Here is a 19,567-nt window from a genome sequence, read left to right on the forward strand (position 1 = left end):
GTCATATGACATCTACATGTATGTACCAAGTTTCATTGAAATGTGATGATTAGTACTTATATCAAATGCTGAAAATTAATTAATTATGCAAATTAGGTAATTAATATGTACTGATATTACCATAAAAACTATCAGGTCTGTGCAGTGTCATATGACATCTATGTACCAAGTTTCATTGAAATGTGATGATTAGTACTTGAGATATCAGTGGAAAAAACGAAAATTGACTAATCATTATGCAAATTAGGTGAATAATATGCACAAATATTTATCAGAAACAATCAATCTCTGCATAGTCCTTGAGTATGTAAGTACCAAGTTTCATTGAAATGTAATGCTCACTAGTTATATCAAATGCTGAAAATTAATTAATTATGCAAATTAGGTAATTAATATGTACTGATATCACCATAAAAACTATCAGGTCTGTGCAGTGTCATATGACATCTATGTACCAAGTTTCATTGAAATGTGATGATTAGTACTTGAGATATCAGTGGAAAAACCGAAAATTGACTAATCATTATGCAAATTTGGTAATTAGTATCCACGGATTATTACCAAAAACTAATCAAAACCTAGCATTAGTTCAGAGCATGTATGTACAAAGTTTCATCAAAATCCAATGAGTGGTTCTTTAGATATCAGTGGAACAGTCATAGAACAGCTAAAAATCAGCTAATTATCATGCAAATTAGGTAATTAACGAGCATGGATTTTTACCAAAACCTAATCAAATCTGCGCATTGGCCCAGAGCATCTATGCACCAAGTTTCATCAAAAACCGATGTATGGTTCTTGAGATAGCAGTGGAACAGTCGGACACACATACACACATACACACAGACACACTAACTGCAAAGACTCCCATTATGTGCTTTGCACATGGGAGTCAAAAAAAATGCAGACAAATTTTGAATAGATTGACTTCACTACATGAAACCAAATGAATATGCAAACACTAGAATGCTTTGTTTTCTTCACAAACCAGTGAAGTTAAAAACTAGTGAACAACTCTGCAACATCAAATCTGTTGAAATTATACCTAGTTGAAACTTTCCTTCTACAGTATTATACATGTATAAACTTTACTGGCACAGATATTACTTTGAATATGCTAATGAATATTAGTTAGTTATAAGATTCTCAGTGTACTGGCAAAATTACATGAGGAAAATTTGATACATGTGTATCATCGCTGAAAACTTCTAACTGATAACAAAATTTGGCTTTTTAGATTCTTCAAAACATTGTCTGTTTTCGTTATTTTTTTTTAAATTGAAGTGCAATTAAAATACACATGTACATGTACTACAAATAATGGCATCATTCCAAAGGACATACCTGCACTTTATGCAATTTTTTTTTTTTAATGCTAATTTATTCATGACGTGGCAGTTTCTTTGCTCATGAATATTCATTAATTTGTAATTCTTAAAAGAGCGATATTTTATTTTGGGGGCAAGAGTTAGAAAGGAGGAATTAGCAATCCTTAGGGGGTCAATACAAAAGAAGAAACCATTTAGAGAACAGCAATGATCCTATGTCTGTTGGTGTGCATGTGACTTGCAGCTGTTCACTCTGGTAGTACTTCAACAGCTTTGACTGGTTTCCATGTGTTCCATGTATTCTTGTGTTCTGTTATTGAGCTGACTTGAGTACTTGATATACTGAATCTATAAGCTGTATATGTCTTTAACATCTTTCATATCTTTTGTAGGAGTGTCCAGTCTGTGATTTGAACTTGCAATCTTTGAGTTTCCAGAGCACTGTCTTGTCCACTGTACCATGAGGGTCTTCATAGAAGTGATAGGGTTTAAGGTAGCGGGATAGTTTTTTGGCATGAAAAATGTAAACATCTATAATCGGAATAAAATTTACAAGAAACCATACAATCTATATATGTTTGAAAAGCCCTTGACTTGTACTTTTCTATTATTAATATTTTGTGAACATTCCATTTATTGGAAAACTGTTAGCAATACATGTACCATTTAAAAATTGCAAACCTGAGGATTTGAACCTGCGATATCTTACATTGTCTCAACAAATATTTGATACTTATTTTGGTGTAAACAACTAACATTTAATTAATTTCTTTAATTAAAGTTGTTAAATTGAGAGAACAAATGTGTGGACAAATATTTGATACTTATTTTGGTGTAAACAACTCACATTTAATTAATTTCTTTAATTAAAGTTGTTAAATTGGGAGAACAAATGTGTGGACAAATATTTGATACTTATTTTGGTGTAAACAACTCACATTTAATTAATTTCTACCATTAAAGTTGTTAAATTGAGAGAACAAATATTTAATACTTATTTTGGTGTAAACAACTCGCGTTTGATTAATTCCCACAATTACAAGTTGTTAAATTGAGAGAATAAATGTGCAGACAAATATTTTAGACTTATTTTGGTGTAGACAACTCTCGTTTATTTATTTTACACCATTACAAGTTGTTAAATTGAGAGACTGAATGTATGGACAAATATTGAGACTTATTTTGGTGTAGACAACTCTTGTTTGTTTATTTTACACCATTACAAGTTGTTAAATTGAGAGACTAAATGTATGGACAAATATTGAGACTTATTTTGCTGTACAAAAGTAGTGTTTAATTAACTTCAACCATTACAAGTTATTAAATAGAGAGAATAAATGTCTCTACAAATATTTAACACTTATTTTGGTGTAAACAAGTTGCGTTTAATTAACTTCCACCATTACAAGTTGTTAAATTGTGAAAAAAAATGTGTGGACAAATACTTGAAACTTATTTTGGTGTAAACAACTCTTGTTTAATTATTTTCCACCACAAGTTGTTGAATTGAGAGAACAAATGTGTTATCAAATATTGGATAGTTATTTTGGTGTAAACAACTCGCGTTTGATTAATTCCCACAATTACAAGTTGTTAAATTGAGAGAATAAATGTGTGAACAAATATTTGAGACTTATTTTGGTGTAGACAACTCTTGTTTATTTATTTTACACCATTACAAGTTGTTAAATTGAGAGACTAAATGTATGGACAAATATTGAGACTTATTTTGCTGTACAAAAGTCGTGTTTAATTAACTTCAACCATTACAAGTTATTAAATATGTTATGTTCACACAGCAGCATTCTATCGAAGCCGAACTACTGCTCCTCCCACTGATTAACAGGAGATTATCTCCATACGGTCGAGAGTCGAACGAGAACCAAACGGAACAGTGCCCTCGAATAATGAGTATGAAAAAACTGTACTGATATCGATTTTGGTGTTGTGTTTGTGTTGTTTATTTACATGGCACGATGCCGATGGGCTGGGAGAAAAAAAAAAGTCGCTGGTCTGAGCATCGAGGTAGAAAAGACAATGCACAAGTGTTATTATTTAGGTATACAATTGTATTACTAGTCTGAGGGTACATGTACTAGTACCTCGAATAAACAGGAAACACGGCAGCTGAAATGTGTTGCAACCTATTATTTATTGTCATGCAAAATTACCATTTTGTAATTATTCAACTGTTAGTAATAGAGCCTCTATCCTCTCTATATATCATAGAGGGACTGCGGAAGAATCTGAACCTACTAGATCGTTCTTATGATTTTTTCTTTGGTGTCTTTAAAAAGTTTCCGTTCAGTCGTTCTTTCAAGTTTTTGTTGCATAATGTCGTACGCCATTTTTCCCGTTTCCCGTCGAGCTATCAATCTATCGCAGTGGCAGTAATTCTTTGCTCTGCCAAGTGTATATCAGGGTGCGTACCTCTTCTTTAAGCCGGAAATTGCGTGAAATTACTAAATATGTTGTCTCTGCCATAATTGAAATGATAGGTTACTTGAAGGCGACGATTGAGGGCGTGATTTCGGCTCCGATAGTTGGGCCCTGATGCGTTTACACGATCGGAGCCATGTCGGGACTCAACCCTATCAGAGTTCAACCCCGAGGGTTTAGTGGAGCCGAACTTGGCTCGAGCCGAACGCGTTCACACGGCCATTTTTGCTGGCTCAAGCTGGCTCAAGCCATAGGGCTCCGATAAAATGCTGTCGTGTGAACGTAGCAATAGAGAGAATAAATGTCTACAAATATTTAACACTTATTTTGTTGTAAAGAGGTCGCGTTTATTAATTAACTTTCACCATTACAAGTTGTTAAATTGTGAAAAAAAATGTGTGGACAAATATTTGAAACTTATTTTGGTGTAAACAACTCTCGTTTAATTATTTTCCACCACAAGTTGTTGAATTGAGAGAACAAATGTGTTATCAAATATTGGATAGTTATTTTGGTGTAAACAACTCTCGATCAATTAATTTCCACCTATAAAACGTATTAAATTGAGAGAACAAATGTGTGGACAAATATTTGATACATATTTTTCAGAGGGTCTAGATTTTAGAGTGGTGTTCAATACTACTTCAATGTCTCAATCAGTTAAACAGGAAAGCCAAAACGATTGCTTCGGTTCAGGTGAATATGTATCTAGTAGGATTCAACCCTTTGGCATTTGTATTAGGTGGTTTTTCATTTCCCATGTTTGCCACGTCATAATATGCAACTACTTCCCCGTTTTATTGTGATTTTGTGAGTGTTTAATGATGTCAAAGAGGGACTGTGATGATGTCTTCATCTACTGTCACCCATGACCTAGTTTCAACCACATGGCCATGTTGCAGTGCGTGACCCCACTGAATATATGATTGTTCAGTTCAACTGTTAAGCTAGGATTTATTACCTGTTATTATCATTATATTGTCACAGGATTTGTTCTACCTTATTTGTAATGCCTTAAGTATGTTTATATTTATTGTATATACCAAGCAAACAACCCTGATTGAAAGTCATGTATTTTGTGATGTCACTAATTCGTGTGTAGGTACAGCTTCTGGAATTGTGTCCCCAATAAAAAACCCTAATCCAAAATACACTGTAATCACATAGGATTCAATCAAGCTTTACAAATATTAACTAACATGGCAGTATTTTATCCTAGCTGAACAAGAGAAAACTGTCGATTGTTTATACGATTTGGGTTGAACAAGAATAGATTTTACCAATGCCGAACTTGATTTGCACTTCATTTGAGACACAATGATTTTTGCTGGCCTGAGCCATTGGGCTCTGAGAAAATGCTTTCATGTAAACAAGGTATACATGTACATGTATGTACTGCCAAAAGAATAATATAAGAGATAAAGGATTTGAGGAGACAAAGCTGACAAAATTTCATAAGTGTACAATATCCATGCATTACCCATATAATTAAAAAAGACAAGCATTGTGTCCCACAAAGACAATTCTACTGTACCAGGTAGTCATCAATGTGTTAATTATTTTCTACCACCGCTCTCTTCATCAAAACTAACAAAGATAAACTAATACTAGACAACTCAAAAAAACAATACTTACCACAAAAACCAACTCAAACTCGTTATCTAATTTATATTTGAGTGTGACTGCATCATGAGTGTATGTATTGCTACCAGCCCGTTCCTATACAAGACAAAAAAACATATATTTCTATCAAAATTGTAATATGCGAACTCTCCCATGAGTTACAACATAGTAAAAAAAAACATTATTTTTGATAAACATTTCTCGACACATTTTTAGAGTTTCAAACAACTACTGTGAAATACTTAATTTTTGCTGAAAACTTATTTTGGTGTTTCGTATGGAAATTATTTTCACTGATATTTGATGAGTTGAATGTAAAATATAGGAAAAATGGTACTAGTATATTCGCTGAATTTTATTTATACTGAATCATTCCTTCATTGAAAATATTGAAATTAATTCCAAGCGAAAATAAAGTATCTTACAGTATTCAATATTTTGTACTCTCCCATGATACAAACACTTGCAACTTCCATAGGTAATCTTGTGTTTCCAGTCAATGATATATATAGTTATATAGAAACTAAAAAAATATATAGTTACTGTAAACCGCTTTAATTTTTCATAACAAATTTTCATAAAAATCTTGAAAGTCGCAGACAACATGACTCTCAGGTCCTATTACAAAGAATTTCAGTGACTTTTACAAAATTCAGTCTTCACAATTTCCATAAAATCATCAAGAGAATTCTTTGCAGCAAGAATTAAATGGTTTACAATAATACTTGAAGCTGGAGCTACATGTTATAACAGTGTTTTTGAATTTCAGCACAAAAATCCATTGACGCAATCAACCACCATGTTTACTGTATTAAAGTTAGCGAATGGTGTATTCGGTCATAACAGGGATGTTGTTGAAAAAGTAAAAATATCAACAATGTGGTAATAGCTTGCACAACAGAGACTACAAGTTTCACCCCGAGTAGAAATTGAATTGAAATATGTATTTATCAATTAGTGTAATTTTACTACTTTGGCCAATTTTAAAGATAACAACAGTACATACTGGTAAATGTAGACGAAATAATAGCCAGAGATAAATATATCAGAGTTATCAGTTGTGTTTCACATACTAGTAGAGTATATGATTGCTGATGGTCATTTTCATTCGGTGTACATTGCCGGTGGACAAAATATTGCGATTTACAGCAAAATACGATCAAGAATAAGCCAGATAAACAACAGAAAATTAAAAATCAGTTGTCTTCCGCACAAGTGAGTGACAGAACCGCAGCTACCGGAGTTTGTGGTCAACAGCGAATGAACTTAAATTTAGGAACAAGTTTCACATTTTAGTGTCTTTCACAATGAGTGAACAGTCACTTCCACCGACTTTCACACGACTAACTTTAGAACAGTGTATTTATATTTACAGAAAAATGCCTTGGGATGGATGTGATCATCTATACGTAAATAATAATAACATGGTGTGTGCCATATGGAATGAAGTCATTGCGAAATAGATAATTATAAATTTGTATACTCAAATCTTACCTGCAAAATCACACTTTTGATTAAAGCATTGACGGAGGGAGCAAGTGCTTGACATGTTCCCTGAAAATACCACAACACTATCCCTCCTTTGCTAAAAATTGTAAATAAATCCAACATTTTTTTGGTGATTTTACTTTCCTATCGACCCAATCGCTTTAAAAATAACCCTAAATACGCATGTTCGGTGACCCTTGATACTATCGCCGTGACCTTTGACATGAAATAGTTGTTGACGACAATGTCGACGAATTCACAGATATTTCGAAGTAACTTAGTTGTTTTGAAGCAAAAATGCGTCAATATAATCAAGTAAATAATAAAACAACGATATTACATGTGGTAATCGAAAGTTTATCTCAAAATTGTGCAAAATCACCTGATCACCGGAGTGCACGTGATAGAGGGATTTCCAGTCATGTGATTGGTTAAAGCCAGCTGAAAAATGACGTCAAAAGATAATTATCACGTGATTTTGCCATAAAGAACCGCCTATGAATACTGTTTTCCTTGTATGCATTCGCCATCTTTCTGTCCTAAAAATGTAGTTCGTAGAAAAAAATGAATTTTCTCCTAAAAGATGAATTGTTTCAAGCTGACTTTCAAATGATTTTGTTATATGAAGTTATTTTGAATAAATATATGAACTTGGTAGAGTATATCTAGATTGATTTTTTTGTAGGCGTATGAACAATTCCCGGGTTTATCAAAGTGCGCTACGTTCGCTGAAAATTCGCTGTGGTTTTTGTCACATGTTCATTTCTGCTCTCACATGACCATCTTGTTTGGCCCCGTGATCAAACTTGTCTTCGCTTCCTGAAACTTTTAAAGAACTTCTGCGACCACATGGATATGCTAGATCAGGCTCTCGACCCCAGGTATGCACCTTTTATTTGAGAAAAACGGATTGTTTTTCTGTGAAACGCGAGATGAAATGTACGGTTAATCGTGTTGTGACGCGGTCATGGAGAGCGTCGCTTCTGTTTTTTTGGGTCAAGCTTTTCCGCTTGCTTTTTAAGGTTTATGCTCAACATGTATGTGCATTGTTATCAATATTAATGAAAGTCAGTAGTAGGCTCTGCAAACAATCTTTTCATTTTTATAGTATGACTATTTTCATTTTTGCGATAAGTTGAGAATTGCTGCTTTTTCAGTCATGTTTGATAGGCGCTGTAAATTTGATAAAAACAATTCGGGGGATAGTGCGAAATTTTGATTGATTTCACTTTTAAAATATATGTTTTGACGTCTGCTACTTGTGCAGATTGCGGTGCATTGTGCGGTTTGTAATTTTATAATTTATGTTATCAGTTAACATAATTTTTCTATTGTTTCTAGTTCAAGATTTTCCAATAATCATTTTGTCATTAATAAAAATAAAAAATAAATTGACTATCATTTTCGTTAAACTTGGGTTAATGGGATATTCATGATATTTTCTTTTATATATACATGTATACTATTTTTTCTATATGTATATGAACAGAAATTATTATTAACCTAGATTTTGAGATATTGAATGACCTTTGCTTCACTGTAAATTATTCCTAATATTTTATTTTGTCAGATATTAATATGATTTTGAAATATCAATTTGACTTATCAATTTGAAAAGGAATATTCTTCATTTGTGGAACCATAAATGTTTCTCCTTTTCTCCCATATGAATGGCATCTGTGCTGCTTATAATTAGGTCTTCAATGAACTAGAAAAATATTATTTTTGGAGTGGTTGAATTATTAGATTGTTTTTTACTCAGTCTAAGTGGTAACTTGATTGTTGAATTAACGATAGCAATGGAAGACAACACAAAAAGGCACTACTTAATTTTTTTTATCTAGAAGAAACACTGAAAGGTGGATCCTATGGCTAATTTGCTAATGAGGGTATTATTTAACCATTTAACCACCAGTTCCCTCTTTTTATCACAAATTCACAAAATAGTCTCATTTTCTTCAGAAGATAAGGATAAAAAAAGACCAAAATTTGGCGTAAAATTTTGGCCAAAAATTTTGGCCAAAATTTGGCGTAAAAACTAAAAATTGTCTTAAATTTTGTCTGTTGGCTCCAAAATTAGGGTTTCATAATATTGAAGAATACTAGTATAAGAAAATAAATACTAAAGTTATTTAGAAGTAATGACCCTTAGTATGATAGGGGTTATACTCTGTTAAACTCTACTGCTAATAATATTGTCCTTGACCGCATGCCTGAGGTCAAAGTCATCAAGACCTCCATGACATGTTAGTGGGCTGTAATAGCCTAGGTAAATTGTGAGCAAAACTTGAAGATTGTTAGTCAGAATATCAGATAAAAAAATCATTGTTAGGAATGGTAAGCAACATTTTCACTTGAAACAGATAAGGGATCCCACTTTAAACTGAATGGGGTGGGCAGAAGAGTTATTTACTATTTAGTATTTATAAATAAAAAATAATGAGTTCTTCAAAACGTTGTGTTGAAATACTTATACATGTACCACCGTATTAAAAAAATTAGTGCAATAAAAAAGTTCTTGATAAATGTGCTCGTTAAAAGATTCCGCATCCATTTCAAATGATCAACCCTTAATCTGTTTCTAGAGAAAAATTTTGCTCATTGTTTACAACAAGGATTCTTTATCTGATTTGGTGAGAAAAATAATTATCCAATCTCTCTTATTAACTGAGACTGGAAATCATTGTGGTACAATACATGTTTTGTCAAATATTTTTTTATCTTGTGTCAGATATTGATAACTAAATCTTGTGAATAAGGATGAATTATTTAAGGATGTTCATTGCATGTTTTAGTTTCTAATCCTTTTCTGAAAATAATTTCATTTTGATTTCTAATAAAAATGTTTTTAATAGTGGCATATATTCTCATTCATTATTATGAGGGCACCAAATTTCTAAAAAATGTCTTTGAAACCTTAAAGGAAATATTTGAATAAATTTTAAAGAGCACAAAGGCATCTACCGGTAAGTAGTAAAACAGTGCATTTTGAGCCTGCCAAAAGTTTGTGTTTTTGAATTAGAAAAGAATTTTTGAATAGCGAAAATGTGATAAATTGTTCATCCTATAATTACTACCAGTAGGCTTCATTCTGTGATTGAATATTTTATTTCTTTTATTCTAAAAAGCTGTCAGAGTTGCAAAACCTATGTGTACTGAACTAATACTAGTAAATGACGGAACCATGCAGTGTATTTACTTGCTTTATAAAAAATACTAGCTACTACTCAACTGATGCTGGTAGGGTAGGTAGGTAGCATGTTTGTCTATAAACTTTGTGAAATAAATAAATAAACCTGAACAGTTACTGTCTATTGACTAGGTGTTGCGGTGATTAGTGTGAAATAATTAACAGAGTTTAGCTTTCATCATGAGGGGTTTCGCATGACGTAATTGGTCCTTTTCCGACCTCATTAACATACCTGAATAATTCATCATGTAGAAAAAACACACAAATTTCAGCATTTAAAGGAGAACTAAATAGAGCCTATTTTGGTGTTTGTATTTATCAAGTTATGTATATTGATTATAAATTTGAAAAAAAAAATTAAAAAAAATGATTATCTTCAGAGTTATGATGATTTAAATATGAGAAACCATAAACCTGCGAAGGACTTCTGCTTGTGCCATCTTGCCATAAAAAACGCCCTCATGAGGTATAAACAGGTAAGGTAACAAAGCATGATGACAAAATAGTATCTGATTAAATATAAGCAACTTAGGGAGCCATAGTTGGCTGGACTAGTGAATTGACTTCTAGTCTAGGCTGTTTTGACTTTTACGTTAATGTTATTTACAAGCGTATCAACATACAAACGTTATGGATGTGCGATTGATCGAGACAGGCATTTTGTTTTGTTTTTTGTCTAACTGTCTAATAAATTTTTGTTTTGGGGTTAAACACTGTAACCATCTTGCAAACAACGAAAAATTATTCGTTCACCACGCCGGGCTCAGGAAAATAATACTTATTTTTGAAAAAAATGCGTCATTGATTTGAACGACACTTACAATGAAGAAACAAACATGTTCATAAAAAAACACACACATTTTATTACAATACGATTTACATACCGTCTGAATTTACGGTGTAATAATAGGTAGGGTCTGTGAGGAAACAGTGGATGAAGGCATTTATCATTATCTTCGTTTTGGTATGTTTTCGATCATACGCAAACTCTCGACGCAAAGCAATTTTCTACCATGAGGTTTTTCAGCACGATTTGACCTGGAACAACTTCCTTTGACATAACAGGTCATGTCTTTCATTAACCAATCAAAATGATGTGTCGTAATGATTAAATTTTCCGATTATTGACGATGATTTTTTAACGCAATGCGGAAGTGAATTACTGCAGTGTTAAAATGCGATCTGTAGCACTGGTTGCAACAAAAAAACGATGAATTTTTCCCTAAAAACTGGCGATTCGTAATTTCCGAAATATAAATGATGGTTAATAGTAACCGTGGGTAAACTGAGTGTGGAGGAAGAATTTAAACACCTTTCTCGGTCGCCAACATGTCTCATCGTTCAAACCTCTAGGCCTTTCATGATAGTCTCAAAATAAGCCATGCCCAATAACCAGGTACATGGCTTAAGGATCACATTTTTGCCTTTTCGAAAGCTACTACTCAAAGAAATATAGAATTTCAACATCAGGGTTCATCCTGAGTAAATGACAGAATAGAAAGGATGCGAACCACGTTGTGTACGTTCGCCATGCACTTTGAAATTAATGCGAGTTTTCTCATAAAACTAAAAGCATGAACCAAACTACCATGCCAATCACGATTATTATGAAATGAAACACATCTTTTACACGCATATTTTAAAGAATATCGTCGACGCCCAGTAAAACGCTCTGGGCTTATAATCGTGAATACCAAGTAAAAATATACGGATGAACTTCATACTCGGGAGGGGCTTACGATCGGGGAAGTACGGTACTTTAACGCAATTGGGCTTTCACTCTCAGAATACTGTGGTTCAAACGCATAAGACTCTACCCAAGTTTTAAAAAGCACATTGTGCATATTATAAAAGTTGAGTTTATACTAGTAGTACACAATGCTTGGCAACATGAACGGCTATGTACAATGGCGTATACGAATGCGATCAGATACTAAAATGTCATAGCTTTGAAAAGTACCCGGATGTTAAATATGCTCGTTCGTTATTTATTCCTCTCCATGAATGGCCTCCATGGTGTTTAATTGCAAGCACTTCAAATGCCTATCCAAGCTACAGTTATAATTAAAACAAAATTAAACCACTGCAATATTATTTCGAATACAGTTAAGTTAAGGCCGCATTTAGGTTCGCTTTAAAGTTTTTTTTTTTTAAATGTTTTTTGTGCCAGGCGACAGTTCCAGACATTGAATGTCACTGTTGTCTCTCCTGACTTTTTTTTCTATTTTGTAAGTGCAAATTGCAAGTGCTAGTGCACTTGTTGTTAATACTGGCAAAAACGTGTTCTGTTTTATTTTAAATGCTTAACAGCCGAGCTATCTCAGCCGACAGGCTGCTTGTTTTAAATGCTTAATAAATGTTGCAATTGTAAAAAATATACAGATCTGTGTTTGATAACTCACTTTTTCTGGTACGAATAATTGCTAATTATGGCAGGCATCGTGTAGGTCGTATCAGACTTTAAATTTGGCAATGTAAACATGCTACTGTTTTGATCGTTACCATCATAATGTAGATGTTGCAGATATTTTTCAGAGCTAGTTTTGTAGAACCGTGGTTTAGCAATAGTTTTGTGGCTGATTTATAGTAGTTCTTCAGTAAAACCATGACATTTGATACATGGTCAGTTCCGTCGGTAAAACAATCCAACTCTACGATGTTCGTTGTGACAAACAGTTCGGGGAAAATTTCCGATTCCCTTTCACATAAGACTCTAATGACATTTAATGTATGGTTCCTCCAAATTCCTTGACACTCTAGCATATTGATATTTCAAGGTTCTGTTGGTAAAACAATCCAACTCTACGATGTTCGTTGTGACTAACAGTTCGGGGAAAATTTCCAATTCCCTTTCACACAAGACTCTAATGACATTTAATATATGGTTCCTCCCAATTCCTTGACACTCTAGCATATTGATATTGTTATTTCTGAAGCCACATTTGGCCAACATAGTCGTCATACATTCAGAATGCCAGTCCATGCTATGCGCGTGTACTGGAAGTGATCAGAACAAAGATCTATTCAGGAATGACCAGCTTCGACTGAGGTTGACTGCAATTCTTCCCCTGGCTTTCATTGTGTTCCTTCATCGTTGGAGTTTGTTGTACATTCATAAAATTAAGGGCTAATTCAATATTTAATAAAAGTTGTATTTTATAGTGAAAAAAATTGCAGAAATTTTGTCATAGAGATTGCTCTGGATGTTGTAAGATTAGAACAACTGTTTACTTACTTTGTTTGAATATATTGTTGATTTCTAGCAGGGTTATACATGTAGACAGAAAATGCCTGTCTGAAACAATGTTAACAAAATGAAATATATATACCCAGAGATAATAAATTTGTTGTTGGTTATATTTTGTAATTTACGGGAAATTTTCAATAAAAATTGGACAGCCTTGCAGAAATTTTACCTGTCTAAAATGACAGTAGACAGGTGGCTGACTGAAAGCCTGCTTACCACAAGATTCTGTCTACAATTGTGACCTATTTACATATAGAAATAATCTTAATATGTCCAAGCATGTCAACAAAATTTGTTTTTGATACGTTATGTAAGCAGTACTTTAAATTTATTCCTTACTGTTTGCATGCTACATGTATAAGCTTTCATAATCAAATAAATTTATTCCACCAGATGAAAATACAATAATAATAAGCTGTAACATAATAATATTTGTGTGTGGACCACAGTAGTTCATTCTAACTAATGTGGTCTATATATTGTAAGATGAATGTATAATATATTTAAGCAATAACAATAAGGCGGGTATACATTGTATCACGAGATATTGCACAATTCACGACATATATGCATGAGCTTTAGGCGAGTTACATTACATTATGATTTATTTCACCAATAATAATAACAATTCTAGTAATCTCAGGGTTTGCGCTAATGTCTCGGCAAGACGAGTCCCACTTACAAAATATTAAGAAATTCAAATTTGACTCTGGATAACTTTATTAGAGATTGGACCCCAGCTTGCCTGAAAAACTGGGTCTCTTTTCAATAATTGGAGTCCGGGAAGCAAAATATGGGGTTAACGCAATCCCTGTTAATAAATCTTATATTAATAATTATTAATAATAATAATAATAATAATAATAATTTCTTGGTGTGGACCACAGAGGTAGTTCATCCGAACTAATCTAGTCTGTGGCCCATTCCTAACCAATATACATTTCTATGCAGGCTATATATATATATATATATATATATATATATATATGTATGTATATACATGTATGTATATACATGTATGTATATACATGTATACGTACACACACACACACATACATACACATAGTATGAGATTTTTGTTTTTTGTTTGTATGATACAAACAAAAAACAAAAATCTCCAGAAATAAATAAGTAAAATAATAATAAAAAAAAAATATATATAAATAAAGAAAAAAAAAATGGAGCTGTTAATGCGCTACTCTGCACATCATATTATTAGTGGAACAATCGTGGGCAAGTACAAATAAAGTTTAGCTGCAAATAATATTTGTATCATACATATGATAAAGCTAGTATTTAAATATTAAAGTACATTGTTCAGTATATGTTGTTTTAGGGAACTTTTGAAAGTTATTCTATTAGTAATTTGTTTGATTGGCTCAGGTAGAGAATTCCAATGTTTTACGGCTGTATATTTTAAAGTATGTTGGGAAAGTGAAAGATTCATCCTGGGGACATAGTAGTTGTTACCTGAAGCAAGTCGTGTTGGATATAAATGAGGTAGAGGGGAGAGATAGTCATTGATAGTATGTGCATAACGGTTGCTTTTCAGATCATAAATGAACAGAAATATCTTAAATTTTTTAAATAGAGGGGCAGTATGTGCATTGTAAACTGCAAATGAGATAAGCCGTACAACTTTCTTTTGCAAAAGAAGGATAGGCTCTAATAGTGTATGATAGGCGTTTCCCCATACTTCTAAACAATAACTAATATGCGAGAGAATCAGGGAATTGTATAACAAAAGTAAAACTGATTTGGGCACATAATGTCTGATCTGGGAGATAATACCAACTTTGGGGTTAATTATTTTTTTTACTTTTTCAATGTGAGGTTTCCAGTTGAGGTGCTGGTCAATGGACACGCCAAGATAATTGATTGAACAAACGTCCTCTATCTCAAACCCATTTATATCCAAGCTGCCCTCAATGCCCAGGTGTTTATGAGGCATTTTAATAGTCATGCATTTGGTTTTTTCTATATTGACTAAGTTTGTTGGCACTGCACCATTCACAGACTCTTAGAAAATCGTTGTTAGTATGTGCAAGTTTGATTGTGTTACTTTTAATATACTGAAAGAGGTTAGTATCGTCTGCAAATAGGCGAAAGTCAAAAGCATCAGTTGAGTTATTGATATCATTTATGTAAATTAGGAATAAAAGTGGGCCAAGAATCGATCCTTGTGGAACACCACACTTTATTGGTTTATATGTAGATGTAATATTGTTAATTTTCACTGATTGATAACAAACAGAAAGGTAGTTTTTAAACCAGAGTAGCGGGAGCCTTCTGATCCCATAATATTGTAATTTGTGGAACAGAATATTGTGATCTGTAGTATCAAAGGCTTTTTTCAGGTCGATAAAAATTCCAAAAGTAATATAACCTTTGTCCAGTTTCTCGGCTATGTCTGAGATCAGGTCGGATAGGGCAAGTGTTGCGCTGTGTTTTTTACGAAAACCAAATTGTGTTTTGATAAGTATACTTTTTTTCTCTATGAAATTAATCAGCTGTTTATTAACAATTGATTCAACAATTTTACTAAATGTAGGCAGGATAGATCTAGGTCTGTAATTGTTGGTATCTGTAGTAGGTCCTTTTTTTATAAATTGGGGTAATTTTAGCAGTTTTGAGAGAGTCTGGGAAAATGCCTTGGCTCAGTGAACAATTGATAATATGTGCGCAGCGTCTCTTGCTAGTTTTGGGTGAATGCTGTCATGTCCAACAGATTTTTTCGGGTCAAGGGAAATAATTTCTTTGAAAACATCGATGTCGCTTACAGGATGAAAGAAGAAAGAGTTTAGAAAATTGCCAGTGAGGTAATCAATGAAATCACCAGAGCTAGTAATTTGAGTGGCAAGATTTGGACCAATATTAACAAAGTGCTCATTGAACTCATCTGCAATATCTGAACTAGTGGTCAGTCTTTTGCCAGAATTGCCTGAAATAAATTTCTGTGGAACAGTTGAACGATTAGACTTATTAAGGACTTTGTTAACCACTTGCCATGTTTTGTTGCTATTGCCACGGGATGCTGAAAATTTGTTTGAATAATACCGTTTCTTGGCCAATTTTTGACTCCCATGTGCGAAGCACAAAATGGGAGTCTTTGCAGTTAGTGTGTCTGTATGTGTGTATGTGTGTGTGTATGTGTGTCCGACTGTTCCACTGCTATCTCAAGAACCATACATCGGTTTTTGATGAAACTTGGTGCATAGATGCTCTGGGCCAATGCGCAGATTTGATTAGGTTTTGGTAAAAATCCATGCTCGTTAATTACCTAATTTGCATGATAATTAGCTGATTTTTAGCTGTTCTATGACTGTTCCACTGATATCTAAACAACCACTCATTGGATTTTGATGAAACTTGGTACATAGATGCTCTGAACTAATGCTAGGTTTTGATTAGTTTTTGGTAATAATCCGTGGATACTAATTACCTAATTTGCATAATGATTAGTCAATTTTCGGTTTTTCCACTGATATCTCAAGTACTAATCATCACATTTCAATGAAACTTGGTACATAGATGTCATACGACACTGCACAGACCTGATAGTTTTTATGGTAATATCAGTACATATTAATTACCTAATTTGCATAATTAATTAATTTTCAGCATTTGATATAAGTAGTTAACATTACATTTCAATGAAACTTGGTACTTACTATGCAGAGATTGATTGTTTTCGATAAATATTTGTGCATATTAATCACCTAATTTGCATAATTAGTTAATTTTCAGCTTTTCCATGGGTATCTCAAGTACTAATCATCGCATTTCAATGAAACTTGGTACATAGATCCTTTAGGACTATGCAGAGACCTGATTAGTTTTAGGGTAAATAATTGTGCATATTAATTACCTAATTTGCATAATTAATTTTCAGCTTTTCTACTGATATCTAAAGTACTAATCATCACATTTCAATGAATCTAGAATTATGCAGACCCAATTAGTTTCCGTAAATATTTGTGCATATTAATCACCTAATTTGCATAATTAACCAACTTTCACACTGATATCTCAGGTACTATACATCACATATCAATGAATGTACATGGATGCCAGTGTTCTCCACAAGGGGTTTTAGGCGGGCGGCCCGCCCATCAAGTTTTACGGCCGCCCAGTAACTCTCAACACCCGCCCACCAACGTACATCCAGCTGAAATTATTTGTAAAAAGCTTGCATTGTTCTTCCCAAGCCTAAACAAAAGAGTAGTTGCCCAACCCTTTATTTTGCTATTGTTTCAACAGTCCAAACATAAACAATGTCCATTGGAAGTCTGCAAGCAGTTATCAAGTGTATTCATGGCAATGTGTCAATCGCTTGAATTCATTGTCGCCCGACATTGTTGCCACTTATTGCTCACGATACGCAACTACAGTGGTTTCAATTTACAGCTGTATTTTTAATAATCGTCTTCCGATCACGAAAGAAAGAAGTAAATACGAACGAAATGTATATGCACAGAAAATAAACAAATATATTAGCAGATTGCATGTAAACTCGAAAAAAATTTAAATTCTAGCCGTATTTACAACGTTCGCTCGATTTTCATTGTGAAAACAGCATGGAGAAGGCAAACTGATGACCTTTTGGCCTACCCCATTCAACGACCGTCTGCTACCCACCGCTGTTGGCGCTGTAACGATTTAGTATCTAAGTTGCATAGGGGAACAGCGCATTCTGGGTGTTCGTGTACTGAATTCGGAAAGCGGTAATAAACATCAAACATGGCTGCTGGATTAGTTTACCACGAGTATTTGTAATTGAATAATATTTTAGTTATCTTTTCCACATACTTTTTTCAATTTATCTATTTTTTTATGTCTAATCTTTCGAGAACATATCAGATTCTTTTATTTTGCCGATTGCTAGCATTTTTTTCTTGAATTCCATAAAAATGTGTGAAAACGCAACGTATCGTGGCCGTACATGCGTAAATGCATCTTACCGTCCGTCGGCACGGGTGAGTACTGATGCCACAAATAAAAATGTTATGGATTTTGTTTTGACAAATTGTCTGTTTTGGCTTCGTGGGCAAATCATCTCGTATATTTTCTACATTATAACTCAATTATGTTTTGTACTTGCTCTTGGTTACTCGAATTGCATTTCATGAACGCAGAATAATTTGCGAACGCATAAATCACCGATTTCAAACTTTTTGCATTTCGTAAATATTGATAGTGACCAATCTGTTTGTATTTCAAAAAATTGTAACATGTTCCAATTATTAAAATTAAATTAAAAAGAGAATAGTAAATAACTTAGTGTGTATTGCAGTTCATGTCATAAATGCGAGAATGCTGTATGTAAATGATATGCAAATTGATATGCAAATTTATGCTAATTAGGCCGCCCACCAGCTAATTTGGATTGTGGAGAACACTGGATGCTGTAGGACAATAGACAGACCAGAATAATTGTGGGTTACAATCTGTACATATTAATTACCTAATTTGCATAATTAACCAATTTTAAGCTTTCACACTGATATCTAAAGTACCGTAAAAACTCCAAAATTTCGACCGGTTTTAAATAATTGGTGTTAGAAATGTGACGTATTTTTAGAGTCAAAATTAAGGTGCATTTTCGGACGGTCGAATTTTTCAGAATAGAAATCAGCAAATGAAAAAATGGGGATGATAGACAGTGTGCTTCATTAGTTTTTAAAAAATGCAATGTCCGTCAATTGACGTAAACTTCCTCATGTTTCACGGTAAAAGCAAAGGTCGTGGCCGAGTTGTAACTCAAAATCTAAACAAAGTCATCAATCAGTGAGTATTATGACAAGCAAAACAAAACATCAAGACGCAGAGAAGAGGTCAGCACAAAACTAATAGGTCAAAAGACAAAGCTGTCTCGCACTACCTAGGAAAACTTGCGAATGTTCGAAGTACAGGTACCCATTGGGCAAAAGATACATGGAAGGTTAGCAAACTATCTCCCCGACCCAGTGCAATGTATCCGGTTAGAATCAAAGCTCACGTGTCCCTTATTTGAGGGACCAAATTCTGCCGTAAATTCGCCCTTGGATTAAAAAATAAAATGGGATTTAAGAAAATAAAATAGGTCTTTTAAGGTGTATTTTGGCGTCATTTTTCGGACATTTCAATCAATCCTGCCGGCTAAAATAGAGTAAGTTTTACCGTAGTCATTGACGTCTGTCTATTCAAGAGTACACGTGTATGATTTTTATCGTGACTAGCGTGAGCGGGTAAGCTTCCTTTCGAGAATGAGCT

General features: G+C 33.5%; 2 protein-coding genes across 3 annotated transcripts in view; one reads left to right on the forward strand and one right to left on the reverse strand.

Moving 5' to 3' along the window:
* The window catches only part of LOC100374434 (signal recognition particle receptor subunit alpha-like), a 37,458-nt gene extending 30,368 nt beyond the window's left edge, over window positions 1-7,090 (reverse strand). The window contains exons 1-2 of the mRNA XM_085499079.1: window positions 6,885-7,090; window positions 5,403-5,486 (exon numbers count right to left, since the gene is read on the reverse strand). Coding sequence (XP_085355205.1) covers window positions 5,403-5,486; window positions 6,885-7,001 — 201 coding nt within the window. The 5' untranslated portion in view covers window positions 7,002-7,090. The remainder of the gene's footprint in view (window positions 1-5,402; window positions 5,487-6,884) is intronic.
* Window positions 7,091-7,599: 509 nt separating this feature from the next.
* Window positions 7,600-19,567, forward strand: part of LOC102808208 (upstream stimulatory factor 2-like) — a 44,020-nt gene continuing 32,052 nt past the window's right edge. For both annotated transcript variants that reach the window (XM_085499080.1, XM_085499081.1), the window contains exon 1: window positions 7,600-7,759. In XM_085499080.1, the coding sequence (XP_085355206.1) occupies window positions 7,728-7,759 (32 nt within the window). In that variant the 5' untranslated portion in view covers window positions 7,600-7,727. The remainder of the gene's footprint in view (window positions 7,760-19,567) is intronic.

The sequence above is a fragment of the Saccoglossus kowalevskii genome, chromosome 5 (assembly GCF_978046115.1).
Source record: "Saccoglossus kowalevskii chromosome 5, keSacKowa6.1, whole genome shotgun sequence".
NCBI lineage: Eukaryota > Metazoa > Hemichordata > Enteropneusta > Harrimaniidae > Saccoglossus > Saccoglossus kowalevskii.